The sequence below is a fragment of the Rhodnius prolixus genome, unplaced genomic scaffold (genome assembly GCF_049639745.1).
Source record: "Rhodnius prolixus isolate KJV_2025 unplaced genomic scaffold, Rpr scaffold_3, whole genome shotgun sequence".
Classification (NCBI taxonomy): Eukaryota; Metazoa; Arthropoda; class Insecta; order Hemiptera; family Reduviidae; genus Rhodnius; species Rhodnius prolixus.
Genome location: NW_027411603.1, coordinates 13,800,899 through 13,827,427, shown reverse-complemented (window position 1 = coordinate 13,827,427; position 26,529 = coordinate 13,800,899). Strand labels below are relative to the sequence as shown.

At 32.3% G+C, this 26,529-nt stretch overlaps 2 protein-coding genes across 4 annotated transcripts in view; one reads left to right on the top strand and one right to left on the bottom strand.

Moving 5' to 3' along the window:
• The window catches only part of Rpn2 (Regulatory particle non-ATPase 2), a 406,206-nt gene that overhangs the window by 165,442 nt on the left and 214,235 nt on the right, over window positions 1–26,529 (top strand). The gene's annotated exons all lie outside the window — the stretch shown is intronic.
• Window positions 1–26,529, bottom strand: part of 5-HT2B (5-hydroxytryptamine receptor 2B) — an 80,912-nt gene that overhangs the window by 18,236 nt on the left and 36,147 nt on the right. For 2 of the 3 annotated variants that reach the window (XM_074127469.1, XM_074127470.1), the window contains exon 2: window positions 19,474–19,767. The exons of the other annotated variant lie outside the window; for it this stretch is intronic. In XM_074127469.1, coding sequence (XP_073983570.1) covers window positions 19,474–19,702 — 229 coding nt within the window. In that variant the 5' untranslated portion in view covers window positions 19,703–19,767. The remainder of the gene's footprint in view (window positions 1–19,473; window positions 19,768–26,529) is intronic. 3 annotated transcript variants of the gene reach the window in all.

Genomic DNA, 26,529 nt, shown 5'->3' with positions numbered 1-26,529 from the left:
CCCTTTCAGCTTTGTATGAAGAAACAACGAAAAAGATTGGTCGTAGAACAATGTTTAGAGACTGTTTTATAACAATATTTTAGAAATGTTTATGAACCGTTGTGAAACATGTTCAATGATATAACTTACGAGTATAATCGTAATATAAACAAAATTACGATTGATCACAAAAAAAAACGAACTTTTTTTCTACTAAAATAATAGCAATTTAAATCTTTCCGTAAGAACAAGCCAGGCCGGCGATAACAAAACCAGGTTGGTCCATAAAAAAAAGTATTGGATAACCAGCTTTATTGGGGGGCCATATGTTAGACATGGTACTCTCCCTTAGTGGGCTGTAAACAGGAGAAGATTACCTAAGCCTCATGATGCCAGTGCAAACTTGGTAGCGCCAGCCTGCTGAGCTTGGATTATTGACATCGGTGTAAAATTATACTCTACTAACATGTATTTTTTTACTTCAACTTCATGAATTTTTCTTTCTTTAAGGAAGAAGGTATTGGACATTCAGGAATTTAGTTTTATGGAAATAGTTTTATTTTTTATTCTCTTAAAATCTAGTGTAAAATTTCGGCGGGGCTGTAAGGAACTTGCTGGTGGGTCGCATGTGGCCCGCATCGTTCTGCAAATCTAATATAAACAAATCGCCTTCCAGTTTTTGTTCGAATTTGTTAAAAATAAAATTAAAATCAACAGCCTATCACTAATAATTTAACTAAATATTCGCATTAGTAACCATCTATACGTACGATGTATGTTCAAAAAATAAGGTGAATTTTCAAATTTCGCGGGCTACGTACATTCGAATTTCGATTGTCTTTTTTTTTTATGTTGGTACACTTGTCTCGAACATATTTTCAAAGTTGTAGCTATATAGCATGTTTAGTTTGTATGTTAGAGGCATAAATAAGACAAGTGTTTTGCGAGTTCGGCGATTTTCTTCTGTCGAAAAAAATGGATCAACGAATTTGCATCAAATTTTGTGTAAAAAATGGAATTAAGTGTTAAAAAACACTTGAAATGTTGAGAGTGGCGTACGGTGAGAGTACTCTGTGTCAAAAAAATGTTTACAAGTGGTACAAGCTTTTCACAGAAGGTCGAGAAGATGTGAATGACGACGCTCGCCCTGGACGCCCCAGCACATCAACAACCGATGAAAATGTTGAGAAGAATCGTCGAATCACAATTAGAGAAGTTGCTGAGGTTGTCGGCATATCGGTTGGCACATGACCTGCAATTTTTTTCGGAAATTTTGGGCATGAAGCGTGTAGTAGCGAAGTTCGTTCCAAAATTGCTGAATTTTGATCAAAAAAACCGTCGCATGAGCATCGCTCAGGAATTGTTGAATGACATTATCATGTCTCAGTCACCGTATTCACCAGATTTGGCGCCCTGCGACTTTTTCCTGTTCCCATGATTGAAGAGACCCATGAAAGGACGGAGATTTGCGACGATTGAGGAGATAAAAACCGAATCGCTGAGAGAGCTCAAGGACATACCAAAAAGTGCATATCAGAACTGTTCCGAGGATTGGAAAAAATGCTGGCACATATGTATTATATCTGAGGGGGACTACTTTGAAGGAGACAAAATAAAAATCGATGAATAAATAAATATTTTTTAAGAAAAATGAAAATTCACCTTATTTTTTGAACACACCTCGTATGTATAGATCGCACTGTCAGTATGTGGGTGACTAGAGTGTGACTTCTGGCTATGATTGTCCATATTAATAATTAAAGAGGTGCTGATAGGGGTGGTTTGGGTTGAGTGAGTGAGACCCCATTGTTCAGGATCGACCTCGCAGTCGAGCTATTCGCACGGTTATTGGAATGTCAAATTTACTTCTCATTGTTTCCGACCAACAGCGTTCAACCAAGATTTCGCATTGACATTGCTAGATTGTATTCAATTGTTTAATAGACAATTGTCTTCATTGTTTTTATTATGGATTTTGTGTAAATCTGATTAGTTCTAGATGTTCATATTAATTTGTGAAAGCCCCTTTCTACTCCATCGCTCTTGCTAATGTTTTAGTCTTTAGTATTTGCAATAAAAAGGTCTTTTGTGGTGGCGACTGTCTGTTTTTAATTATTAATTCGAAAATAATTGTTTAATTATTTTCTATCTTAAAATTTTCCAGGATCACTTTTACCCTGATATTATGCTCATTATTGACTTACAGGGAGAATGAGTTAACCTCTCCTTTTCAAGATGTTTCGCTGAACACATCACCCATCATTGTAAGTTTAAAGATTTATTGTTGTCCTCTGTTATGGTGTCATTACAATAACATCCATCACCAATAAGATAGACAAAATATATCACTCAGGTCGACAAGGGAAGAAAGATGTCATTGATTATCGGGCGCAAGGAAGTAAAGAAGAAGTTCAACCAGGCACATGCATAGAAGTCAGCGGTATGCCGTAATTTTCTTCAAAAATTAAAATCGCAAAATCGTTTTTTTGGTTCATCTCCTTGTCTAAATTCTGTATAGGATTTCAAATCGAAAGGTAATTAATGCACTAATTACACCTAGATTAATCCGACAGGTTCCATTTCGGTCCTAATCACAAGCGGATAGTTTTAAGCGATTAAATTGTAGGCAACGAAGTCTCTTAACATAGTTTTCAAGTTAGTCAACTTCGACGCTGTACTAATTGCATAATTTGTCGGAATTTCATCAGTCTCTTTCTGATCTTTATTTAATAATAATTATAGAAAATTCATTATATTTTTTTCACTCATGTTGCTTGAGTTAAACAATTGTTCTGTTAAAAAAAAAGTTTAAGTTCTTTTCCTTCAACTTTTCCATTTTACTTTTTGCATTTAAGTTCATTCCAGTCTTTTTAGAAGTTTAACCGCCCCCAAATCGATATAGAGTTCCAGAGTTAAAATAAATCCTTACTTCGTTAAAGTTTGTACTTCTGAATTTCTTGTTTTTAGCACTCTTCAAAAGTTTTGGTGAATTGAGTAATGTTTGTATATTTCAAGAAAATTTCGTGAAAAAGTTTTAAAAAAACTTAAAACTGTAAGTGAGGAAACAGAAGTTAGCCCTTTTTTAAAGGACACTGAAGCTTTTTTAAAAATTAGATTTTTTTTTTTTGTTTATATAATATTTCTAAATTTCTCAACTTTAAATACATAATATTAGTAATAAGATGGATAGTTTCAGCGAGTGCATCTATTGTAGTTGGGATAGATAGTTTTACTGGCAAGCTACCAGCAAACAGTGAAGAATACGGTGTTGCTGAACGACCATTTGTAACATAGTATGAATCTAGAAATAGCATTGTTTTACTGCAGCTATACCAATTGAATAGTATTAATCTCAATCAATTGATGATGATTGTATGGGTGATGAATTACCTTGTGGTTTTAGATGTTATTGATCTTTTTTCATAATAACTTGATTGTATCAGTCCTTCTCCAATATAACAAACTGTTCCATTTCTAAAACTAATCTTCACTATGATTTATGATCTGCCGTTGTTCACCTATCTGTGTCCATTTTTATAATGGAAATTTAAATATAAAAAAACAAAACAACTCACCCCTCCCTTTTCCAATTCACAAATTAGTTTGTATTTTCATTTCGCTGATGGAGGGAGGGCTTAATGATCCTACGTTCGTCTGTGTAATGAAATAATTGAATAATTAATATCCTTTTCTGAATTGAATTAGTAAACTGAGGAAGGCGAAATTGAAAGAGAGTGACAGTTATCTCTGCTTGGCGTGAACTCTAACAATGTGACCTAAGTCTGAGTTCATTAGAGACCTTGTTGTTGTTTATATTCTTTTTTAGCCTCTTAAAAAAAAAAAAGAAGGATTTCTGGGTGATTTCTTGAAGAGTTTGTCTGATTTAAGTTAGAAGTTGGCGATTAGGCCAGAAGAAAACGGCCGAACTTTGCTTTTGTCAAGTCTGACAGAGTGCACAGTACATTTAGGTAGGCTGGTTCTGTAAATAACCAGAATATAGGCTGGAATTCGTTTTCCACAATTGCTGAGCGGTTTGGAGGCACAGCTGTTTATCCAAAAAATTCACTATTTGTTTAATTAATAATTTGTTTTTTTCCCCATGAAGTTATGGGAAACACGTTTAAACTGGTGACAACACTATTCCAAAATATGTACGAAATCTTACATGTATGTACAAGACGTTCAACGTAGAATATAGAGGAAATTCCTTCTGGGGCGCTCATTTATAAGCACTTCAAGTAGTAGCTGGTGAACGTTCCAACTTATTTATATTCAGTTAGGCTGTCGGAAGAAATCTGACAAGGTGGGATTTACAATCTGTTGCCGGAACATCATCTTTACCATTTCTTTTTTACATTTTTTATTATTAATGTTATAATTTTCTGCAAAAAGATCCATATAATTGTTGTCCCAAACTGGTTAGTATTGACAAATTCTCTATAATATAATCTTATATTCCAATATTACTTTTGAGTTCCTGTTTTGGTGTAGATGAGAGTGTCAGGTGTGGCTTTGCTCTTTTCATTATATTTTTGACAAAAAAATGCATTTGAAAGACAAATTGAAACTTGGCACTTATGTAGTCTATAAAAAATGTTTTTTCTTTTGTTTTTCTGCTATCCCTCTGCCTATCCCTCGAAGCCGAGTATATATTGGTTTTCTCTGTTTTTATGTTGTAGAGGTTTCATTGAAGAGAATTATTTTTAGAACACCTGATCCACCAGATAAACTACGCAATGTTTGGTCAAGATTTTCTTCCACTTCTGGCCTTTGGAAAGCCAACTTTAAGCTGTGAGGTAGTAGCATTCTTTTCTGTCCGCAAAGAGTACTTATTTGGGAAGCTGAAATAGGAATTAAGCGTTCCAGTTAGCCATTATCACTCCTTTGTAATTTGAATGCTTGACTGTTGTATCCACTTTTGTTCAGTTTCTTATTTTATGGTTTTAATGTGAAACTGATTAAATCTTGCACACTTTTTTTTTTTCTTACGGTCGATTTTATTTTCCAAAGTTAGAATACTCTGCGGATTTTCAGAAAAAAAGAAATCAGAGTTATCAGAAGAAAGTTATTAAGAAGGAAGTCCAATTTTATCGTCACCCGCAAACCATTCTAAAAACAATTTTGCCAAACGAACTTCAAGCTAAACAAAACTTCTACCTGAACCCATTGTGAACTTGGTTTAGAGATTTTTAAAATACATGAACCCATTTAAATCTTCACAAAATTGTGAAAAATAAATCATGAAATTCACACTTCCTGTAATCTAATTCTCTATAAAATCGGTTTAACCATTCATTTGTGCCTCGTTAATATTTTAATTTGAAGGTAGATCCGTACAAAACACCAAAAAAACCACTTTAGAGAGAAGCCTACCCGCCTCTTCTCTTTCTTTCTCTCGTTCATGCATATATGGCTGTAGCCTTAATCGAATTTTTCTGTAAAAAAGTACAAATAGAAGATTCTGATTTATTCTATACGTAAGCAACTGGTCGTTTTTAAGTACCGAAAAGCTCATCAGTATAGGAGTACTTCCGTTTTCGGAAATTTTGTTTTCGATAAATATGGTCCCTAGGATTACTCAAACGAAATAAAAAGCTAAAACTTGCTGTGATTTTTTTTCACAGCTCATTTCACGCATTTTCACTAAGGGGCCCCTTAAAACCTGTATTTTCATTGTAAACTCAAATTGTAAATTTAACGCAACTGCAATATTTTCTATTACTATTAGTAAGGGAGAGGGAAATAACTCTTTAAGGTTTTCATGAGAGGATTATAATAAAAAATGGTCTAATCTGAGCACGATTAGAGTGGCATTGTAACTGGGCACGAATTAAAACATTGACTGAGCGCTTCTTTGTAGCCGACTAATCCCTTTATCTCTCTCCCTCGCACTCACTTCTATCTCTTTCTCTGTGCACACTGTACCCAGCAAACGTGTTACTTTTCGGAGGAGAGGAGAGAAATTTTAATCCATGGTTTATCTCACATGAATCTACATTTCTCTTTGTTCAGAAATCTGTAATTGTTCTTTTTACTACTACTTTTGAGAATTACCGTGTTTTAGAAATTTTGATTTATTGTAAAAATTGGATATCCACTTTCTATGATATCCATATCCATATGGCCAAAATGCTCGCTTAGTTGATTTATCTATTTTCTAATTACAAAAACTTATTTTATACTCTACAATACTAAAAAAAATATTTTCGTTTTCCTTTATTCCTTTAAGCTGTAGTATTGCAATCGTGCCAAATTTTCTAAATTGTGTAAATTATGTAAATTCAGTCTCAAAAGAAATTAATTACAAAATGGCTTTAATTTTATCTTCAATTCTTTAAGAACAGGTCCCAAGGGGACTTCAAGCAAATACTTCTTGACCGCCCAATCTACTGTATTGCAATGTTTTTCTTTAACTTAAAATCAATATTTATTTGTGCTAAATATATATATTTCTGCTACATTAAATTGTATATTAAGGTGCCCAGAAATGATCAAAAGAGGATGAGAACGGGGAAATGTTCATTGCTAAACATTTGTGCCATGTAACATGTACCTCTCCGGTATTTTACGCATTAGGATGTGACTTTTGCTTGTTTATCGTCAGGCGTCCTAGCGACATTATCTGCATATCGTGAGTGTAGTCAGAATGTTTGGCAGAAAACAATATTCCGACATGTTAGAATTTCAAAATTAAACCTCGCAAGATCATGGGATTACAAGGATTACAAGTTGTATTCAGCGTCAATTTGAGTACAATGACAAACCCATTGACTTTTGATATACTAATACTAATTCATCTTCGTGATATCATCTTTCCTTTTAAATCGAATACTTTTATGCTTACTTTAACGGAATGTTTGAAAACTTTATCGATAATAAATTTGTGATTTTGTTTGCTGATTTTGACGTTTGTGTTACTTTAGAAGGAGATTTTTCTTCCTTTAGTCTGTTTAAAAAGAATTTAAGGTGCATATATTGAGAACTTAAATGCCAGTAAGAGAAAGAAAATTGCGGTTTCCTTTATTACAAATTTAGCTTTCCTGCCTTATAAATATAAATCCTTGGACAGAATTTCTGTTACCCCAGTTCCTGACATTCTCATATAATATTGATAATGGGGAGTAATGTAATAATGACCTTTTACAAGACCTTTTACTCAAAAACTTAGCAGTATAAGTGGTGGTCCAATCAGTTTGCCTTATCCACCAAGGAATATACATATATGTATAATGTGAATCTTTTTCGGAAATCTTTTAGTCATTTTTTACAAAATCGCAAAGAACTGAAAATCTTTTGAGAATATTGGTCCTTTCCTGTGGGAATCAATAGTTAGTTCGGCGGTCATTGGTCAGTAGATCTAGTTCGTTAACGCTACAGGTGTCAATTACTGTTTCATATTAATTATTGATTGTTTTATTTATTGTTTGCAACAAATGACTTATATTGATTGATTGTTCAAGTTATTAAGTTTGTACAGATTATGCAATTTTGTTCTAGTTATTTAGAAAATTATATTTGTAGCGAAGAGTTTCATAAAAAAATTTAGAGTTAAAATTATTAAAACTTATTTTAAAGTTGTAGCTTCCTGTTCTGCTTTATTGTACTAATTAACAGAAAGAGGGCCTGTTGCATTTACTCGGCACACATTAATTATATTCACCATGTTTTATATTGTATTATTACAGTTTAGTTCATGTTACTTGTAATTAATATGGGGCTAAACTCTTCAGCGCCTACGTATTGTTTTACGGCTTATAGATTTTATATTAATTACTTAATATTGTTTCCGCAGTTTGTAGCCATTCTTGAATGTGCGTGAATGCGTTGTTGGGAGACTGAGTACAGATTTTCCCCGTTTTAGTCCAAGGATCAGCAATTAGAGGACGATTTATTCTGTTTTTTTGTTTTAAGTTGCCACATTTTTTATTAAAATGATTTTTTAATGTCTAGAGTGATTCACATAATGATCTACAGAGTTTTTAAGAATAAAGAGTTTATTAAAGAAACGGAAGAGAAGAAAGAGAAACTCGGTGTTTTGTTTAAGGTTTTACTTTGTAATTTCGCGTTAAAAAGACTTGAGTGGTGTATTCCGAGCAAAATTTACTAGGATTCACCGACCTGGTGATATAACACTATAATTGTTATGATATAACAAGTATAACACTTGTTATGGTATAACAAGTTAATTGAAATCGATAGGCTAAAAAGCAGAATGGCTTATAAGGAGAGAATGTTGTGCCTTGTTCTACAGTAAACCTATGAAAGTGTTAGCAAACAAGATATCTGTTCCCTTTTTAAATATTTAATGCAGATTAAAACTTTTCTTTTTTTTTTTTTTAAAGATTATTTTTTCTATCAGAAGTTAGGTCTCCTTGTAAAGCCATCAGCAGGAATGTTCAGTAAGTTGTAAATTATCTTTTTATGATACCAAAAGCAAACATCAAGAATTTCAAAGACTATTGATTTACAATAAAATTTCATTTAATGGAGAAAATTTTGAGTTTTTTACTTTGTTATTTTAAGAGAATAAAAGGAAGAAAAACAAAATTCAATTACAGCTTTCAATATCTCAATTTCTTCTGTGAAATTCAGTTTCAAAAAGTTAGTCGATCTTTGAATTTTCATCTAATTCATTTATTTTACACTAAATAAATTAGCAAACGACCTAGAATTTAAGTGAGGTGGTTTAGTTTTGTCATAGAATATGCAAACTGTGACGGGTCGATGTTCCGTCCACAGTAACTCCTCTGACAGCCAGCTGCAATTAGCCTAAACGCCACCGCAAGAGCTTGTAGCAGGCCATGATCTACATAGTTAGATGGTGTTCTCATTTTGTTCATACTCGTACTCCTCTCCACACTCTTTTCCCTTTTCAGTTTACAATTTATTATTAATTTCCATCATGTATAGGCCGCAATTGTTACGTTTTAGAAATATTGACCCAAATAATGCTGTTTTTCAATGCTGTTCGTCAATTATTTCAAAGTAACACTTATAGGAAGAATTATATTCGGATTTTCTTCAGTATACTTGGAATTTATTTTTCTTCTGCTTCTTTTGGGCGTTTTACCGTCTTAATGCTTGGTTTCCCGGCTAATGAAATAGATAATGATCTCTTCTCTGCTTACTTTTTAATTATCACTTTCACTACTTGTTAGGGACAGACTAGAGTCCCTGTTAAAAGAGAGGTCTCTCTCTCAATCCTCTAGAATGAAGATCCGAACGAAGAGCTATGTTGTTACGAGTCTTACGACGTTAACACGGAGATGGTTAAAAGATCTTTCAAGTCTTTTAGCGTTTTTGTGAGCTAGCTAGGAGCAGAAATTACCAGCGGTTGGTGGTACTTTCTCTTGCTAGACTTGTAATTTCTTCTATAAAACCTAAAGACTTGTTGCTTCTGTTCGAATAATTTACCTTACTCGCTATACCTTTCTTCTCTGATTTATACCTTTTATGGTGAAGTTGACTAGCCAGGAAAGTTGGCGTTTCTGCGTATATTGCAACCTAAACACTGAATTCAACTCCCTTTTGCGTTCTACATGAAACTCTCACTTGGCTGAGTCGAATTCATCCTTATAATCGTGATGCTTAGTTGTAAGAAATGTTTCAGTTCTTGGGTAAGTTGTGATATGCCAAAGTAGTCGCCAAAGAAGGATATTTCATTTCGTCAAAAATAATGTGAGCAATTTATTATTTTACATAAAAAGGAGAAGATTCGTTTTTTATTTTATTATTATTATATATATATATATATGGATATAATATATATATATATATATATATATATATATCAATATAGTTAACTTATGCAGCATTGGTAGCAGCTGAGGTGAGAATTGCTTTCTCATTTTTATTCTATGTAGGTCAATTTAGGAAATGAAATGGGTATAATCCTTTACGCTAGGTTGTATATCTTTGGCAGTAGTAATTCTCTCTTCATGTTCCTATCGCTATGGCAACTAATCTTCCGCACACGAACCTCAATCATTCTTTTCGAAAATACTCTTCAAAAGTTTTTATATCAAAAGAAGTAGGTAATTAAATTTAATTAATAGAAAATTAGATCACATGGTACTTGTCAGGAAACTGGTACTGGATTTTTATTTATATATTTTTATTATTTCCTCTTTTATTTTAATATTATTATTTTGAATAATTTAATGTGCATAATGTTTGCCTCCGGGAGCGCTATATGGATTTATAGTGTTTTTGGGTAAGGTACTAACTCTGCTGCTTTGTTTTCAGTAAATCTATATTCAGTTCGTTGTATTAATTATTCAAAGAGTAATGGTTCATTTCTTTATCCGCAGTTTTTTTTTTATCTCTGAAAAGATCTTCAGCTGAAATTTCTTAATGGCTTAGGAGTGTCCCGTATGGTATATAATAACATCTATGTTGCAGTGGTGAGAAGTATATAAGTTGCTAAAAACTGTGTAAATAGAAAATCGCTGGACAGAAGTGTGCATCTATTGCTACATATCACTACGCAATTGATTTCCGAATAATTATTATAAAGAAAATAGTACTTGGGTAGAATTCTCTCTTATAATAGTAGAAATATTTTATTTTTTTAATTTTACTCTAAAACTTATGATTTGATTTTCGTAAAGTTTAATAATTCGTTCAAGAAAATTACCGTTTTGTAAAAATGAAAAGTTTGCATCAAGAAAAGTTGTGCGAGCAATTTCAGCAAATTTGTGGATCCATTCTAACGTCATATAACACTTATATCCTAGACTTGAGAGAATGTTGTTTTTGCCTTTACAGATGGCTGAGAGTGGAACTAAAATAAACATTTTTTTTTAGAAAATATGCTCTATCGTACATTATATGCTGTTTCCTTTGGCCAAGAATAGAAATGCTTGGGGGTGAGATTTGTGTGAATATTAGATGGTTGTTGTGTACACAATGACTGTGTACATATTGCTAGTAAAGGACACAGGAATTGTGGCTGTTGGCGTCTTAAATAGGAACTGTTTTTTTTTTTTTTAATTTTTATATATACATTATATAACTGAGGCTCGACTGTGGGTGTGGAGGTCGAAATGGTTGGTCGATGGAACAGGGAGAGGAACAACTTGGTTTAGCATAATGAAATTAAAACTTAAACCTGCTTAGTACAACAACCATTTCTGAATATTCATTATGGCCAGCAGTAAAAGTAAGTACCCTGTACTTTAGGGGTAGAGGTTGTGTGACGGCTGGCAAGTGGTGGTAAGAGGTTGAGTGAGGAACAGAGAGGGAGAGTGATAGCGAGGTTATAGACGGCCAAGTGGAGTAACTCTTGTGGAAGTTGTCCTTGGTTAAAGGGGCGGTGTTGGGTGGCGGAAGTTTAGTATCGAGTATCCGGACGGACGTCTTCTCTTCTGGCTAGGTCTTGTGCCGAGACCTTACCTACACATCAAACTGCTAGACTGTGGTAATTAATAATAATCTGGTAAAAGTAATTAAACGCACAAGAGCGCACATTTAGGGTATGCGGAGACGCTAAGCCGGGTGTCCCACCTATCTAGTCTGATGCTAATAGAATAGAAGTGGAGTTTGAATTGTTGTGGATTATATAGCGCTAGAGGCGGCAAGCTGATGATGGGTAACAGATCCGTTCTATCATCGCAGATTTTAACTCAACTCAATTTATAGTTACATATATTACTTCCTTGTTTATTAATATCTCCCTACTAATTGCAGATACTGCATTAATACAACTACCTCACAATAGCGAACCAGGAAATGGAAATATGGTTACTTCCTGAAAGGAGAGAGCTTACCAAAAAATCTGGTGTAAACTCTCATCCTCAAGGTTCTAACTCGCTAATTCTTTTTTCAAACCTTACAATATTGAGTCATATTTATAATACTTTACCACCACTAATAACCATCAATACATTGCGCAGAAATGTAACTTTGAAGGTAGCCGACCATTACCTCCCTCCGAGAACTGCCCTTTTTAATTTTCCTATTAAAATGTTTTTTGGCAAAAGTTATGAAGGTTTTCATAAAAGTCCAAAAGTCACTTCAGAAGTGTGGTGCAAGAATGGTAACTTAAGTAGAGGCGAGATTTTGAGTGATACAGTAATTAAGTAATATAAATTGAAATAATTAAATGTAAGTTTAAGTATATTTTAAACGCTACATTTTCTGAGCGTTTGAACGTTCCGTTGAACTCCACAATTAAGTCCTTATGTTCATTGGTTTGAGTATTAAGTTGTAATATCAGACGTTTGTGTTCCAGAGTTAATTTTGATCGTCTCCTGATTAGTGGCATTAACAGTTTGTTCTGTTTTACTTAATATACCTGTGTGTGCGTGTGTGTTTATTAACCTGTAATAGAATCAAGTTCACCACGTTGGGTAAAGAACCAGTGTAAGTTATTACTTATGCAAGTCATTTAAGTAATTACTAAATAGTTGTGCTGGTAAATGCAGTAATTATATGTGGCTGCTCTCTTAACCATCCGTTAGTAAATCTTTAGTTATCTAAATTACTGGCGTTTCTGAGCATGTTTAATACAGTCGTTTGTATTCCAGAAGTAATTTAACAAGTGGAATGGTTATGTTTAGATAATGTAAACTAACTTTAACAAAAATAGTAAGGTTTGAAAATGGAAATAATTGTGCACGATTAGAAGTCACGACATTACGGTGTATCCCTCCGTGTCTAATACTCGTAAAAGTGAACTTTCAAAATCTTCAAAATCATTTTTATCATTGAGACTGAAAAATTTAATTATATATAAATAACTTTTAAACAAATATTTAAGAACAATATTCAAAATACGTATGTTTTGATATAATTTATTATTTGGTACATTCATGTGTGTCTTTTAAAGATGAAAGAAAGACGAGAGTCGTGCTTTCTTTCTTCCTGCTTAAGCAGCTTTCATCCTTCCATACCTTGCAGGATATTCAACTGGCAATAGTTCTCCTACTAGGCAATACTTGTCCTGCCCTACCTGTCTAACATACTCATTTCCGGTTCTTTTCAGATATTTACTGTCTTCCTTTAATGTATTTCTCGATTTCCTTTGAAATTTGCCTTTAACATTTTATTGATACTACGAGTATAATAGTATTTTATCTTGAATTATTGAATCGTCAGTATTATCTTCTTCTTTTCACATGAGTATTCAATTTATTAATTTCTGTATTTGCTCGTGTTACCTGAAGTAGATACACCTGTGAGCAATTTTAAAATAATAATAATAATAGATTGAAACTCAGATTCTGATAACAGCTCATTTCCATAATTAGTTTAATATTTTTAATGTTTAATTCACAAAGTTCCACGTTTCATATTTCGTAAAGCCATTCGATAGTAAAATATGCGCACAAACGTTGTAATTAGCACTGTGTTTTTTAAAAAGAAGATGCATGCATTCATGAGATAAATCGCTTTTTTGTTTGATTAAATTAATTAAAATGCTCTTGGTAAATGTTTTATTTTTGCTTTAACCAATTCAGCTGGTAAATTGTTTAAAAATACGAGGTAACGTGTTTTTTTTTTTCTTTCTAATCTTTATCTCATTATCTCTCACTTTCATACTTTTGAGCTGGAGATCTCCAATAATAGTAAAGCAATAGTTATATTTTTTAAATATGACCAGTTTTACTGAGTAGAGAAAAATTTGGTAAATGCTGAATATGATTTTAGTTTAGCTAAAACTGAGCTGTAAAAAGAAGATATTTCACATTCTGGTGTTCCAAAACTTTCAAGACAAATAAGTAATTTGAAAAGAATTTGACACATTATTATTAACAGTAGGAACTTCTAAACCTGTTTGTTAGTTTTCTTGCCTTAACATTTATTTGCCTGCTATTTTCTGTGTTATTCTTGGTAAACACAGAAAACCATTCTCTCAATGCCAAACTTAGTTGAACCAACAAAACTAACAAAGAAACATTAATAGATATTTTTGGGCGCCACGGTAGGCGAGCGGCTAGAGGTGAGGCCTGCAAAGCTAAGAGTATTGTGGTATTGGGTTCGAATCCCGGCCTAGGATTTTTTTTTACTTAATATGAGAAATTTTATAAAAACGTATGTTTGCTAGTCGCTTCCGTCTAATGCACCTAAATTTGTTGTTTGACGCAAAACCTACCTGAAAAATTACGCAATACTTTACTTACTTTAATAGACATTTTATAGAACTTTCTTTATTTGAACTTTCTTTTTCTTTATTTGAAAAGAAAGATATAAATTAATAAAAATAGTTAGTTAAATATGTCACCAAATAAAAGTAATCTACGTGTCTGCAATCAGTATTTCAGTTGGTATGTATCAGGAAAAGTCGATTGTGCTTTGTTGAAAATTGATTTACTTTCATGAAAATTCCCCAAGAAAAGAAAATGTATTCCAGTAACGAGTAAGTACTTCTGGTGAAAGGTTTTACATAGCCAAGTACTTAGCCCTAAGGCAGGTTTCTATTGTAGTACCCAAACCGGTTTAACTAAAGTTATTTTAATCTGATTTTATCAATGCGTGCAGTCAAACTTGTTGATTCATGAAATATTCTTTTTAATATTTTTTAAGCTTGAATTTATTTATATATTTATTTATTTTCGTTTCAGGTAAGCACACTTCCTGATTGACTGATATAACGCTTGTTCTCCTTTAATATTTTTCAAGGTATTTATTTGATTCCTTTATTTTATTTATAGCATTACTTGTTACGGTTTGAATTTGGTATTGTAAGCTCTTTGGTTAATATCCATGATTCGCATTAAGAGTGCTTATTTTTATTAATATATAATTCTGTACCTCGGAGGGAAAAGGCACCATGTCACAAAAAGTAAATTTTACAGGGGAGCCAAATAAAGATATTTTTCCAAATTCATTTTTTGTTCCACTTTTCCGGTTATACTCTTTCCTGTACTTCTCACCGTAATTATTATAGTTGGTATGGCCACTTAACCTGCCATATTTTAAAATATTTTATTTTGATCTCCATTGTGAAAAAAATATATGCCTATGTAGTGCCTTTTACCCTTAAGCAATGAAGTATCATAGCGCTTTTTAAAATACATAAATCGCTTAATAGTAAACATAGGACATAGTGCTTTACACCTGTAGAAAGAGCAACAAAAAATTTGTAAAATGATGCCAAAATCTGAAAATCGAAAAAATGGACATGGTGCCTTTTCCCTCCGAGGTACAGAATTATTATATGAGAGGATTTATTGTGGGAATAGTCAAACCAAGCGGAGTGCTTTAGCAAAGTTCGGATAGTACGGTCTACTTCGTTATCCTCAGCAGATCTTCTCTCATTAAAATGTTGATCCTCAATTATAATTTATCTATGAGTTAGTTTGTTATTAAGAATTAATCCATATTAAGTAATTTAGAAGAGAAATATAATTTGACCTACATTTAGAGACAAAATTTATTTTGTGTATTTAGAATGGGAAGTAAAAAATACTTAATGTGACATTTCCAGTGCTGTGTTTTATTATTTCGATTGTGTTTTAAAATTGTCGAACTTATTATCATCACGTCAGGCTGACTGGAGTTGGGATTGTGCGCGTATGGAAACATCCAAGAAACCCAAGGGAAATCAATGTTAGCGAGCAGTGTGTTCCCTTGTCCGCGCAAGATGAAGGTCAGTTTCATCTTGTTGCACAAATATCTCTTAAATAATTAGAAAACTGTCGGAATTATTCTTCAGCCCGTATTGTCCCATATTAGTCCAGTCCTGCTTGACTGGGCACTGTGATTCCAGTCGATAGACACGATGTATTTTTATTCAACTTTTAGACTTATTAAAACTGTTAAATTTTTCTTATTGTTGCTAGCAGATTATCCAAGTTTTCATCAAAAATATGCCCATTCAGAGATCCCACAAATATAGTAAAGTGGCTTTCACAAATTGGTCTTTTTGGCGTTCTGTTTCCTTCAAGTTGTACTCATCTTACCTAACAAATCACAAAGTACAAAATTGTGACAGGTTCCAACAAGAAGCGCCACCTTTTTCATAGATTTTTCAGTATTTTAAATTAAATCCAAATTAGATTCAAATATTTAAATAGTTTGAGGTAAATTTGTGAATTAGTGCCTTGAGAATAGTTTTAAGAGAAAACTAGATTTGTTTATTTACTTTTTTTAAACATATTTAACAAATGATTGTTAACAGTTCACAATTTTTTAGTAGCAAACATTTTGCAAATTCAAATGCAGAAATCAGTTCTTGTCAACAGTAACCCATGGGAAATCAATGTTAGAAAACATTAGAATGATTCAAATTATTAGAATCAAACTATTATTAGAATGGCTCAAACTATTAGAATGGTTTTATTTTTTTAAAAAACACTTTCTAAAGGAAGAAGTAAAGTTTTTGGGAATATCATGGCATTCCTTAGGGCAAACTTTCTAGGAAGAGAAAATCTTAGGGTCAGTTGCTGGATTTGAACCCCTTGATCTTCGCGTTGGATAATCAGCAATTTGTTAATCACTTAGCCAATTCTTTTCCTCCTCTTAGGACCCTAAATTATAACCCTTTTAATTAAGGTTAAAGTTATCATACTACGTATTCTCTTTGAATGGTTGGAAAATAGTGGAGTTAGCAGTAGCTTAAGCACAAATTAGTTGTACAACTCTGGTGTAGAATCGTTTTGAGTTGAAATATTAATAATAATAACTTTAAATTTAAGGCGATCGGTATCTGAATTATTGCCCTAACATTTTTAAGGCATTAGCTCTCTTGGGCACTCAGAGCCTTTTTCTGCGCACTGCCAGCATCTGATAAGTCCCTTTTTTATTATTAATATTCGTTTAGTGTGAACTTAGCCCTGATATTAACAGGATTTTAGTTCTTCAAAATGCTTAAAAGATAAAAATAATGTTAACCACGTCTTGAAACATTTATTTATTCATTTCTGTAGGTTTATATATATTTATTGTAAAGGTGTGCACAGCTGAGACTGGTTGGATGTTATAATATCCATCAGATAATGTTTTGAGAACGTGGTGATGATGAGGAATAAGGAACGAGTCTTAAAACTACCTCATCTTTCTTATTAGCATATTTTCCATCCTGCGGAGTCTTCTTTTTTTATATTAGCATAAAGGTATAAAATGTTCCACCTTTCGGATATGCAAACTTTTGTAACTTTATAGTAGAATTGATTTTTTTAGCGACAGAAAAGTTTATGGAGTTAAATATTTAATCCGTATTAAAACGAAATTCATTTTAGTTTAAAAGAAAACTAACATTATTACGAGTAGATTTGGATTTGCGGAGCTGAATTCATTGTGATGTAAGGGGCCAATTGTATGGTTCCCTTGATTAAGTAAGAGTCAGTATTAGTTCCATAGATCGTTCATAGATCTTGCTACAATTTAAGCAGGTTCACCTTTCTTTTGCAGAACCTAATTTATTGTTTGAACTATCAGTATTGGATGTTGTTAAGCAGGTCAAGACTCCCGAAGAATTGGCTATCTTCCTACTGAAGGAGTCAAAATTCGCTAAGAATATGTTGTTTTAGTCAGGATTCTCTGTTTCAGATCGTTTGTTGAGATTTTTGTTTTGTATTCCACCAACACTTTTCAGTTGTTTTCATACTTTCAATAAAATCTACATTAAATTTCAATTGTAATTCCATTGTATATTGTGTATTACATTTATATCTTCTTTTTTAAAAAAATATTAAACCTCCAAGATTTGTATTTTAAAATACTACTCTTACAAAAAGAAATTGATTTCAAAAAACACCTAAACCACGTAGTATGTACATTATAAAACATTCGACCACCAATTTAACATTCAATTTACACTTTTAAAAAACCATATATCTGTTATTTTTTAAAGAAACATTTTTATAAAATGAAATTCAATAACTTGCCATTAAGAACATATTGTGTGTCAGCGTTTTTCACATTTTAGTTTTAATAGAACGTACATATGAACTTGAATTCAGGTTTACTTTGGGAAATTTGATCAGTAGAGAGGAAGATGGTGGAGAAAAGCTGACTTTTGTGGTAGCTGTTTTTCCCATTTCTTTTTTAAGTCAATCTTCTCTTTAAATTACTTTTTAAGAATGGTTTTCACTACAATGTTCTGTATCATTTGTTTAATTATGCTGATTTCTTTTTGTATTTGTTTTATTTAAGTTGTTTTTACCATTATTATTTAGTTATAACATTCAATCATCTTGTTTTGAAAAGTCCCATTTTCTTATGAACTTGAAATATACACTAATAGAATTCCCAAATTCGAACAGATTCAACACCATTCAACATTATTGAAGAACTCGCCTTGTGCCTCCTTCTCTACACTCCTGATAAAAGCTTTAATTTTTATAAAATAAATAGATGCAATGAGTATTTTTTTGGTGGTCTGTGATTGGATGGAAGACCCAGCAGTTTATTTACAAAGAAACAAGCATAACCCGTTTCCATCAGTGCTGGCCGTTACTAACCTACAAAGTTCCCTTCAAATTCTAGTACTTTTCTAAAGAGACCAACTAAAAATTATTTTTTTAATTGTAAAACTTCTTCTTCTAAGCTCAATTCTGCACAGTGCATAAGTTAGAAACAGATTCCTGTGCTATGTACTCTAGCACATAAGAAGCCACGACCAAATCTGCCCAAGAGATTATTTAAGAGGGAGTGTAGGAATAAGTTTTTTGTTTTATTTGGCTGGACATCCGCAGGAACGTCATAATCTCTAAAGAAGTGTATACTCCAAGAAATGGGATAGATTGAATGAATTAACCAAGCCCAACACGAGAATGATGTTTTTATTGTTATTATACAATCGATGACAACGACATGACATAATAATGCATGTTTATTATCCGGTTATGTCAGCCATATTTCATTCTTAATTATAAATATATAATATAATCTAGATGAAATTGAGGTATAAAACTATCATTGTAAATAAATTAATTGGATTAAAGTGATTTTGGTATAAAAGGTACTGTAGGATAGTCTATCAGTGAACCAATCTTTAAGCTTCAATAGTGCAGGGATTCGTCAGAAGGGCTTACAATTATATGAACGGCTTTAACTTTGTATAAAGGGCTTAAGAGGGTGGTGCTGGCACAACAGGTGGGTGGACCCAATATAGGCTTTCCAGTCAGCTTACAACCTTGGAACGAACAACACTATGGGTTTGTCAAGCAAACATATTTAACGGAATATTCAGCCCTAATACTGAACGTAGTCTGTTGTTTCCATTTATGGGTTGAAAGCGTAAATAATTTTCTTGCGGGTGAGGTCAGCGTTTAATAAAATATATTTCTTAGGTTATCAAATTGTTTCTATTTTTTAGCGATACATATATCGGGTGGCTTTGCTCAGACAATATCTCCTGTGTAGATTTGCCTTATCAATTGTGGGCTGTAGAATCTCGCAGAGCTATCTTGGTTTTCTATCTAAGGGCGTTCACATTCCAATTATGCCAATTACCATTGAGTTTATCACTTCAATAATTGTTTTATTTTGGCCAGAATGAATAATTTGTTTTTAATAAAAAAAGAAGAAGAAGATTGTATTGATTACCTCTTACTAAAGTGAGTATACCAAGTGGCATGACGAGTATGGCGACCATCAGATCTGTGATAGCCAATGACATTAGGAAGTAGTTAGTGACATTCTGTAGGCGGCGCTCCCAGGCGATGGCTAAACAGACGAGGATGTTGCCAGCTGCAGTGGCTAACACAAGAACTCCGGCACCTAGTGCCCACCAGTTCAGCGGACACAATTCTTGGCCTGTTGTATCACTGCACATCCTCTTCTTCTTGGCCTGGCCGCCGTTCAGGGCGCCGCCTTCTTCCTTCCTTTGGTCGTCTCCATCTGTTCACACACAATACATGCAACATTTATCATAGCATTCTAGTAGCCTACAAATATACATGCCTGTAGTTTATATTATGATACGACAATTTTCAGTACTAACGAATTAAGACAAATCGTAACATTACAGGCAATTAAACCGTTTTTATGCATTGAAATCGCACTTTAGAGGATAGTCATTACTTAGATACTGGGCCTCCTTCTCTGAATATTCAGAAAATCTAAGTTCATTTAAAAAATATTCACAAAAGTGTTGAGAGATTTTCACAAAATATATAAAAAAAAATTATGTGTTTTAAGGAATAGAGCGAGAAAATTCTTCAAAATTCATATTTCGATCACCAAAATTTCTTCAAATTTGGATTTTTAATAGTATTTCATCCTTAATAACAAATCCATACATCATCCTGTTGCCCTCATCCATCTACAGAACTGTCCTTCAAGGAATTTGCAAATGTAAAGAGAAAATTAATGGTATTAATCTTTTTAACAAAAAGCTAAAACATTTCTTGTACAGCGAGAATGTAGAAGGACTTAATTAGATTTGTTTAGGAAATTTGTGTAAAGGAAATCCCCCCCTATTTCGTGAGTGATCTATGGAGGCTCCTTCAAGATTTGGACATTTTAAAGGTGTGGCAAGTGTGATTTAGTGAGCTGAAGTTTGCCAGCGGGTTCTCTAAACCCAAGCCATTGGCCCCGTTTTGAGTGAGTGAGTTCGCTGGCTCCTGAGGAAGTGGCTAGCCTACTTCTTCTTGAGGAAGTAATATGTATATACTTTAGTGCGAATTTCGAAAAAACTGGAAAAATCTATTCAGAAATTGTGATTGGTCGGATCCCCGGATGGCGGTACAAACAGATAACATGTTCAAGCTCTGCGATTTCAGTTTCTTGTTATACTTTATTTTCAGAAATTCTCAGTATTGATCGCAATATTTTCTAAATTACTTTATCAAAGAGATTGATGAAAAAGGGAATAAAAATCGCTTATCTTTTCTTTTTATTTATTTATTTGATTGTGTGTCAGTGATTACACTAAAAAGGTGACTATTAGCTTTCTACCAGCATAACTATTCTAGACAGATGCAAGCCCTACACAATGTTGTCAAGTCTTTTGGTAGCTTTATTATTGACTGTCAAATCTAGATCTTGTCAATACGTCAATACGTTCATATGAATTTACTTTTACCTTTGACAGAGAAAAAGCTCTCTTTTATTCTAACTCTTTGTGAACTAATGAAAGACCTGAAATTGTTATAAATGTTGAAATATTGTACAGCGGTGGATTCCTGCTAGAAATGTAGCCGTTTGTAAAGTAAAAAGTTTTTCTACGATTTTGATTAAACAGAGATAAACATCATCTAAACGTGATATTTTATTAAATATTGAAAATAAATTTCTGCAGTACTTGGTTCGCTTCTCAGGCTACCGCTCTCTATTCTCCTTTAGTTAGTTGTTGGGCGTAAAGACACTTTCTCAAATTGGGCATTATCTCTGATGTTATCCAAAATAGGTTAGATATTTTCAAGCGGATAGTTAATTTTATTTTGTTGTTTATTGCTGTGCATCTTTAAAGTGTGAAGCAAAGAAGTTGGCTAAACATTCAAATGATTCAACAGCGTTAAAAAAAAATGAATTTTACTACAGAGAAGTAAGTAATGTAAATGATATACTAGCACAAAGTATTCAAATTCAAGGTAATTATAAATTCAAAGTGTTAATTGAATTTTGTAAAAGCTGAAGAATTTTTTACTTTTTTTCTCAGAGCATTACTTACTGAAGGACTTAATAATAATTGTAATATTAAAAGAAAATTACAAGTAAAAAATTACTGCTACAAACTAAAAGTAGTCTTTTTCTTTTAAACATTAGAGCATATATTTTCAATTAATCTGGGAAATTGGTTGTGAACCAGTTTATTTAAATAGGCACACTAAATTTTATATAGCATTTGCATAGTTCTTGTAGGACAACCTTCTAGTTTTAACTGCTTGTTTGCAGAAATTGACTTTATCTCTTCCTATTTGTGAAATTCCATTGTGGCACAGAATACAGACACATTCTGATGGATATGTTCTAACATTAATAACCAAAAAGTGCTAACTATTTCTCAAAACAAATATTACATTATGGCGCTGGTAAAAGAAGATTTAGTTGTTCACAATGCTATTTAAATAATGACACAATTCTCGTTTAATTTAATGAAACCGGCTTCCCTCGATCGAAGATAGGTTAACATATAGGAAATGAGGAAATTAAAAAGAAGCTTTTGATTAAAGCTCCCTTTGAAGACCCACACAGATTATTCAGAGTTTACTGTACTCTTCACCACAGTATAATTAAACACTCGATAATTGAAAATAGTTGATATACGAGTATATTCTTTCACTACTAAGTCTGGTGTAGATTTGCCGAGGTTATATGTTGATGAATAAAAGTTATTAAGTGTGAATAATGTGATTGAATCATAGTACCAGAAATCAATTACCGAATGCAAACCATTGAAATATTGGAAAGATAAAATGTAAGTTTATGTAAATATTCCTTCAGTATATCACCTTATAATATTTAGAGAAATATTTTTCAGAATTTATTATGCACAGTATCCTATTTTATTCTGTCAGTGTCAAACTTGTGCAATCACTTAAAGGCTGTATTATATATATAAAAAAAAGATCAATATCATGCAAGCTGAAATATTAGAATTGGTTCAGTTACCATCTGCTTTTGAAAATATTTTATTCTGAAAAAATTCTCGTTTTTTATCTACAGGATATTCCAGCAAAAGTTACCTGGTTCCTTGCGCTAAAAATGTTCAAGTTTATTTAGATAATTATTAAAAGTATAATATTATTATACAGTAGCTAGGAGAATGTAAGCAGTCTGGTTTGTTAGCTCAGACATTCAATTTACGTTGCTTTTTAGTAACTTTTTATTATTCTTTCTTCAGTTTTGTAATAGGATTTAGCACTGCTGGGCTTGGAGTTTTGGAATGTCCCCTTCTTAAATACTATGTTTTCCCATTTCGAGGCTGAACTGCTTTTAATAAAAATAAAGAGAAAAAAAGAAACTATTAAGAAAATTGCAGTATATTTTCTAGGACTTACAGCGCAATTAAATATGTATAAAGAGATTTTTCAATTACAGCTTTTGAAATAGGGAAAGATAGATCATTGTTTATTTCATTCAATTTTTTTAAAATTTCAATTAATGCCCAGCTTGCGAACTAGGGGACTAGGTCATCTTCAGTGCTGTAGTACTCGTGTATATCTTACAGAAAAAGATTAGAAAATACATTAATTTGATGGAATACATAACAAGAGCCTGAGAAAAAAAGTTGAATCACCTTTTTAAAAACTATTTTCTATATCATCATATTAAAATCCAGAAAATGTTCAATCGATATAGCTGCGTTACTGATTTTCCTTTCGGTTTTTCGCGATTTCTATAAAATGGCAGGGAAAAAGTAATGCAGACACCTGAGAAAAATCTTTTTTTTCCTTTTTCAAGGATATCTTTTTCCAGCCAACAGCTGAATTTCGAAAATTTAACAATTTTCACAACAAATTTGATACTTTATTCATTTAATTTTCACACATGCGTGAACTGTCATAATTACAGTAGTAATTTTCAGCTGCTAAGTTGATCAAAAATATAATATTAAGATACTAGTAGCTGACTTCCGTTTTGTACAATATTGTTTATCATAATGAACAGTATTTTCACTTTCCTTTTCCAAAATACATAATTTAAAGCCTACCATAAGGGAGGTTAGTGGATAGCATTAGGGTTTTATGTGATAGTAGGATATAGTGCCTGTGTTATAGGGCTGTATTAGAGGTCGTTTTGAACAACCATAACCGTAAAATATTGAAGCTGTATGGGTAGTTAAAGGAGAATATCCGCCTCCTTGTTTTCAGTTTCTATTACAGTAATTGCTTTCATCTCTTCCGGTTAATTTATCCATCCTAGGATTTCATTATGTTAAAAACTATTAATTTAAAATTTAATATGTAAATTTTGTTCTATTAGAAGAAGTTTCAAAACCAAAGAGTTAGCCTAAGATGACCAATTATAAAGAAAACCCCTCGCAAGTTGTCTAGAAAACATAAGGATGTCGTCTCTGAAGAAGTATATTAACGAACTTAAATATCACCTACACTTTGAAAGTTTAGAGTACTGCATTTTAGAGGAGAGCGGAATTTCATCATTTCATAAGGAGCTCCACTTAAAGGAAACTTCCAACAAAAGGATAATAAAGGGTCAGAAGATCTTATCAAAATGTTGAGACCATTTTGTGAAAAAATCACAAAAGTGGTAGGACCAAGGTGACGAGAACTAGGTTCTGGTTCATGATCGAATTACTTACCTAAACATCTGGAGTTCTTTTCTTTAATTGTTTTTATTCAAAAGCCGAATTTATTTATTTTTTAGGGATGTAGAGAAGGCAGTGATTTTTTTTTTTTCTCCAAATTTAAGTTCTATACCAAATTTCATCAATCAACGTTGTCCATTTTGATTGCTGTTTCTACGCATTTCATATCTTTCAATCAAATGAATAATGCTAACTAAGAACCCTCTCCAGTTCCAAAATATCAAATATAATAACAGAATAAAATAAAAAAAAGTAATAAGAACTATTTTCTAGCAAATCTAGGAAAAAATCGCTGAGTTAAAGCTACATTTTCAATTTCAGTCTGTTACTATACAGTCTCAATTATTCTGTAGATATTAAATATTGGATATTTCAAGTGAAAATGGTGAATTTAGAATAATGAACTGTAGCAAAAAAAAAGAAATAAAATAAAGACAATGTCCGTTCATTTTAGCGACCGTTCAAAATGGTAGCGTAAAATTAGTATCTAGAACTGTAAACTAATATTGAATCACTTTTTTAAAATTTTTATTTTGTTAAGGGGAAAGAGAATCAGTTGATTGCTAAGTATTGTTTGACGGTAGATCGTTCGATGGTTCTCGTTATAGTTAACAAGTAAAAACTGACTTGGCTTTAAAGTGCAAAAGTTACTTAATGCAGGTGCTTAGTTTTTTTTTATTATTATTCATCCTTTTCATAGAATACAATATTCCTCATAACAACAACTATTTCAACCCTTATTTGTTAGGCGTCAATGTAGGTGCGGCCAACCGCCATTATTTTTTCCTTTTTTATGTATTCTTTTGGTGTTTGTGTTCCACATTTATCAAAATATACATCCATTGTTTTCTCTCCCTTGACTTCTTCCTTATCTAGTGTTCTATAAGGGCTTTTTTTTAACCCCCCCGCTCTCTCCGTGAACCTAACTATTGAAAATTTGAATACACAAAAATTATCCATCTGAATCCTGATTTTTCTGAATTAATTCAATATTGAATAAATAATAGCGGTTTAAAGAATGGGGAATATCCTATCTATCAGCAAGGGGCCATTTTCCTAAGCACTTTTTTTCTTAAAAAATCTCTTATCGGCCATATTTCTACTCTATTACCGCTAAAGAAGGAGAAATATAGCTGCTTGGGGCGCTCACTCCGTCCTAAACTCTCATCTGCACGATATCATCTCTTCCTTCCGAAATCAATTTTTTGACCTCTGAAAAGAATAAGCTCTGCTTTTTACCAAGTAAAAATGGGGGGAAAAAAGCTTTAAGAAAGAAGAAGCTAAGAGCTTTAATTCAGTAGATGAAAAGTGCTTGTTACTATTTCATCTGTGAGCTTGACATCTAGAATTCAACTACTACCATTACAGTTCTTATTCATCTTTGTCTAACATGATCGATTCCAGCGTGATCAATCATGCTTTGCTCTCGAGTTTTTCAAAATCTTCGGTTCAATTTATCTCCCTTCACCTGTATTCGAGTCTAGTTAGTGTCCTCCTGTGAGATAGGAGGGTTTTGTAACTTTTAGTATAATATGAAATTATTATTTTATTTATTTAGATATAATTTTAGGCGTACATTTTTTACTTTGTAATTATTTTCAAGAATTTTAATCAGTTGTTTCCTGGATACTAAAGATTTTGTTCTTATTATAAGCGGATTGAAGTTCACATGTTTTCTCGCTTGTTATTACTTCGTAATATTTAGCACTCCAAGGAATATTCACATACAAATTTTATTTCATTTAAAAGGAGTTTGTTAATGTTACTTCGTTTTTAATTAGGAACGTAGTAAAGTAAATAAAGTGAAGTCATATAACCAAAAAGTTATAGTTTCCTGTTTTTAGTATCAATTTAGAGGAGAACTTGCAATGAATTTAGAAGAATATTACTTCCGTAAACTGGAACACTGTACTACTGAAATATCAAATTAAACGTGTTTGCTAAAAGCGTATTATAGTGTAAGTTCTGTGCAATGTGTGCTAAGAAGAACTTGAAAGTGCTAATAAGGTTTTTACATTATTGTTTTTATTAAAAATTAAATTGAAACAAATTCACTTTATTAAGAATTTTTATCGTTAAATGTTCAGTTAAGGACAATTTTGCGAGAGAGGTTTGCTGGCCAGCTTCTACAATGTCATTTTAAAATAATTTAAGAACTTATATTTCCACCTTTTCTTTACATAAAGCGTAAATATGTTAGCAAATTCCAAAATCTGACTAGAAGAGCCACTACTAAATAACTTTTCTAGTATTTTGCCATTTTCAAAAATAGTTCCATTCAAATGAACGCATACATCTTTTTAGTAAAAAGTCTTACTTGAAGAAAATATAATTACACAAACTGCTATAACAGAAAATAGTTAACATTCGCACCAATTATTAACTTTTAA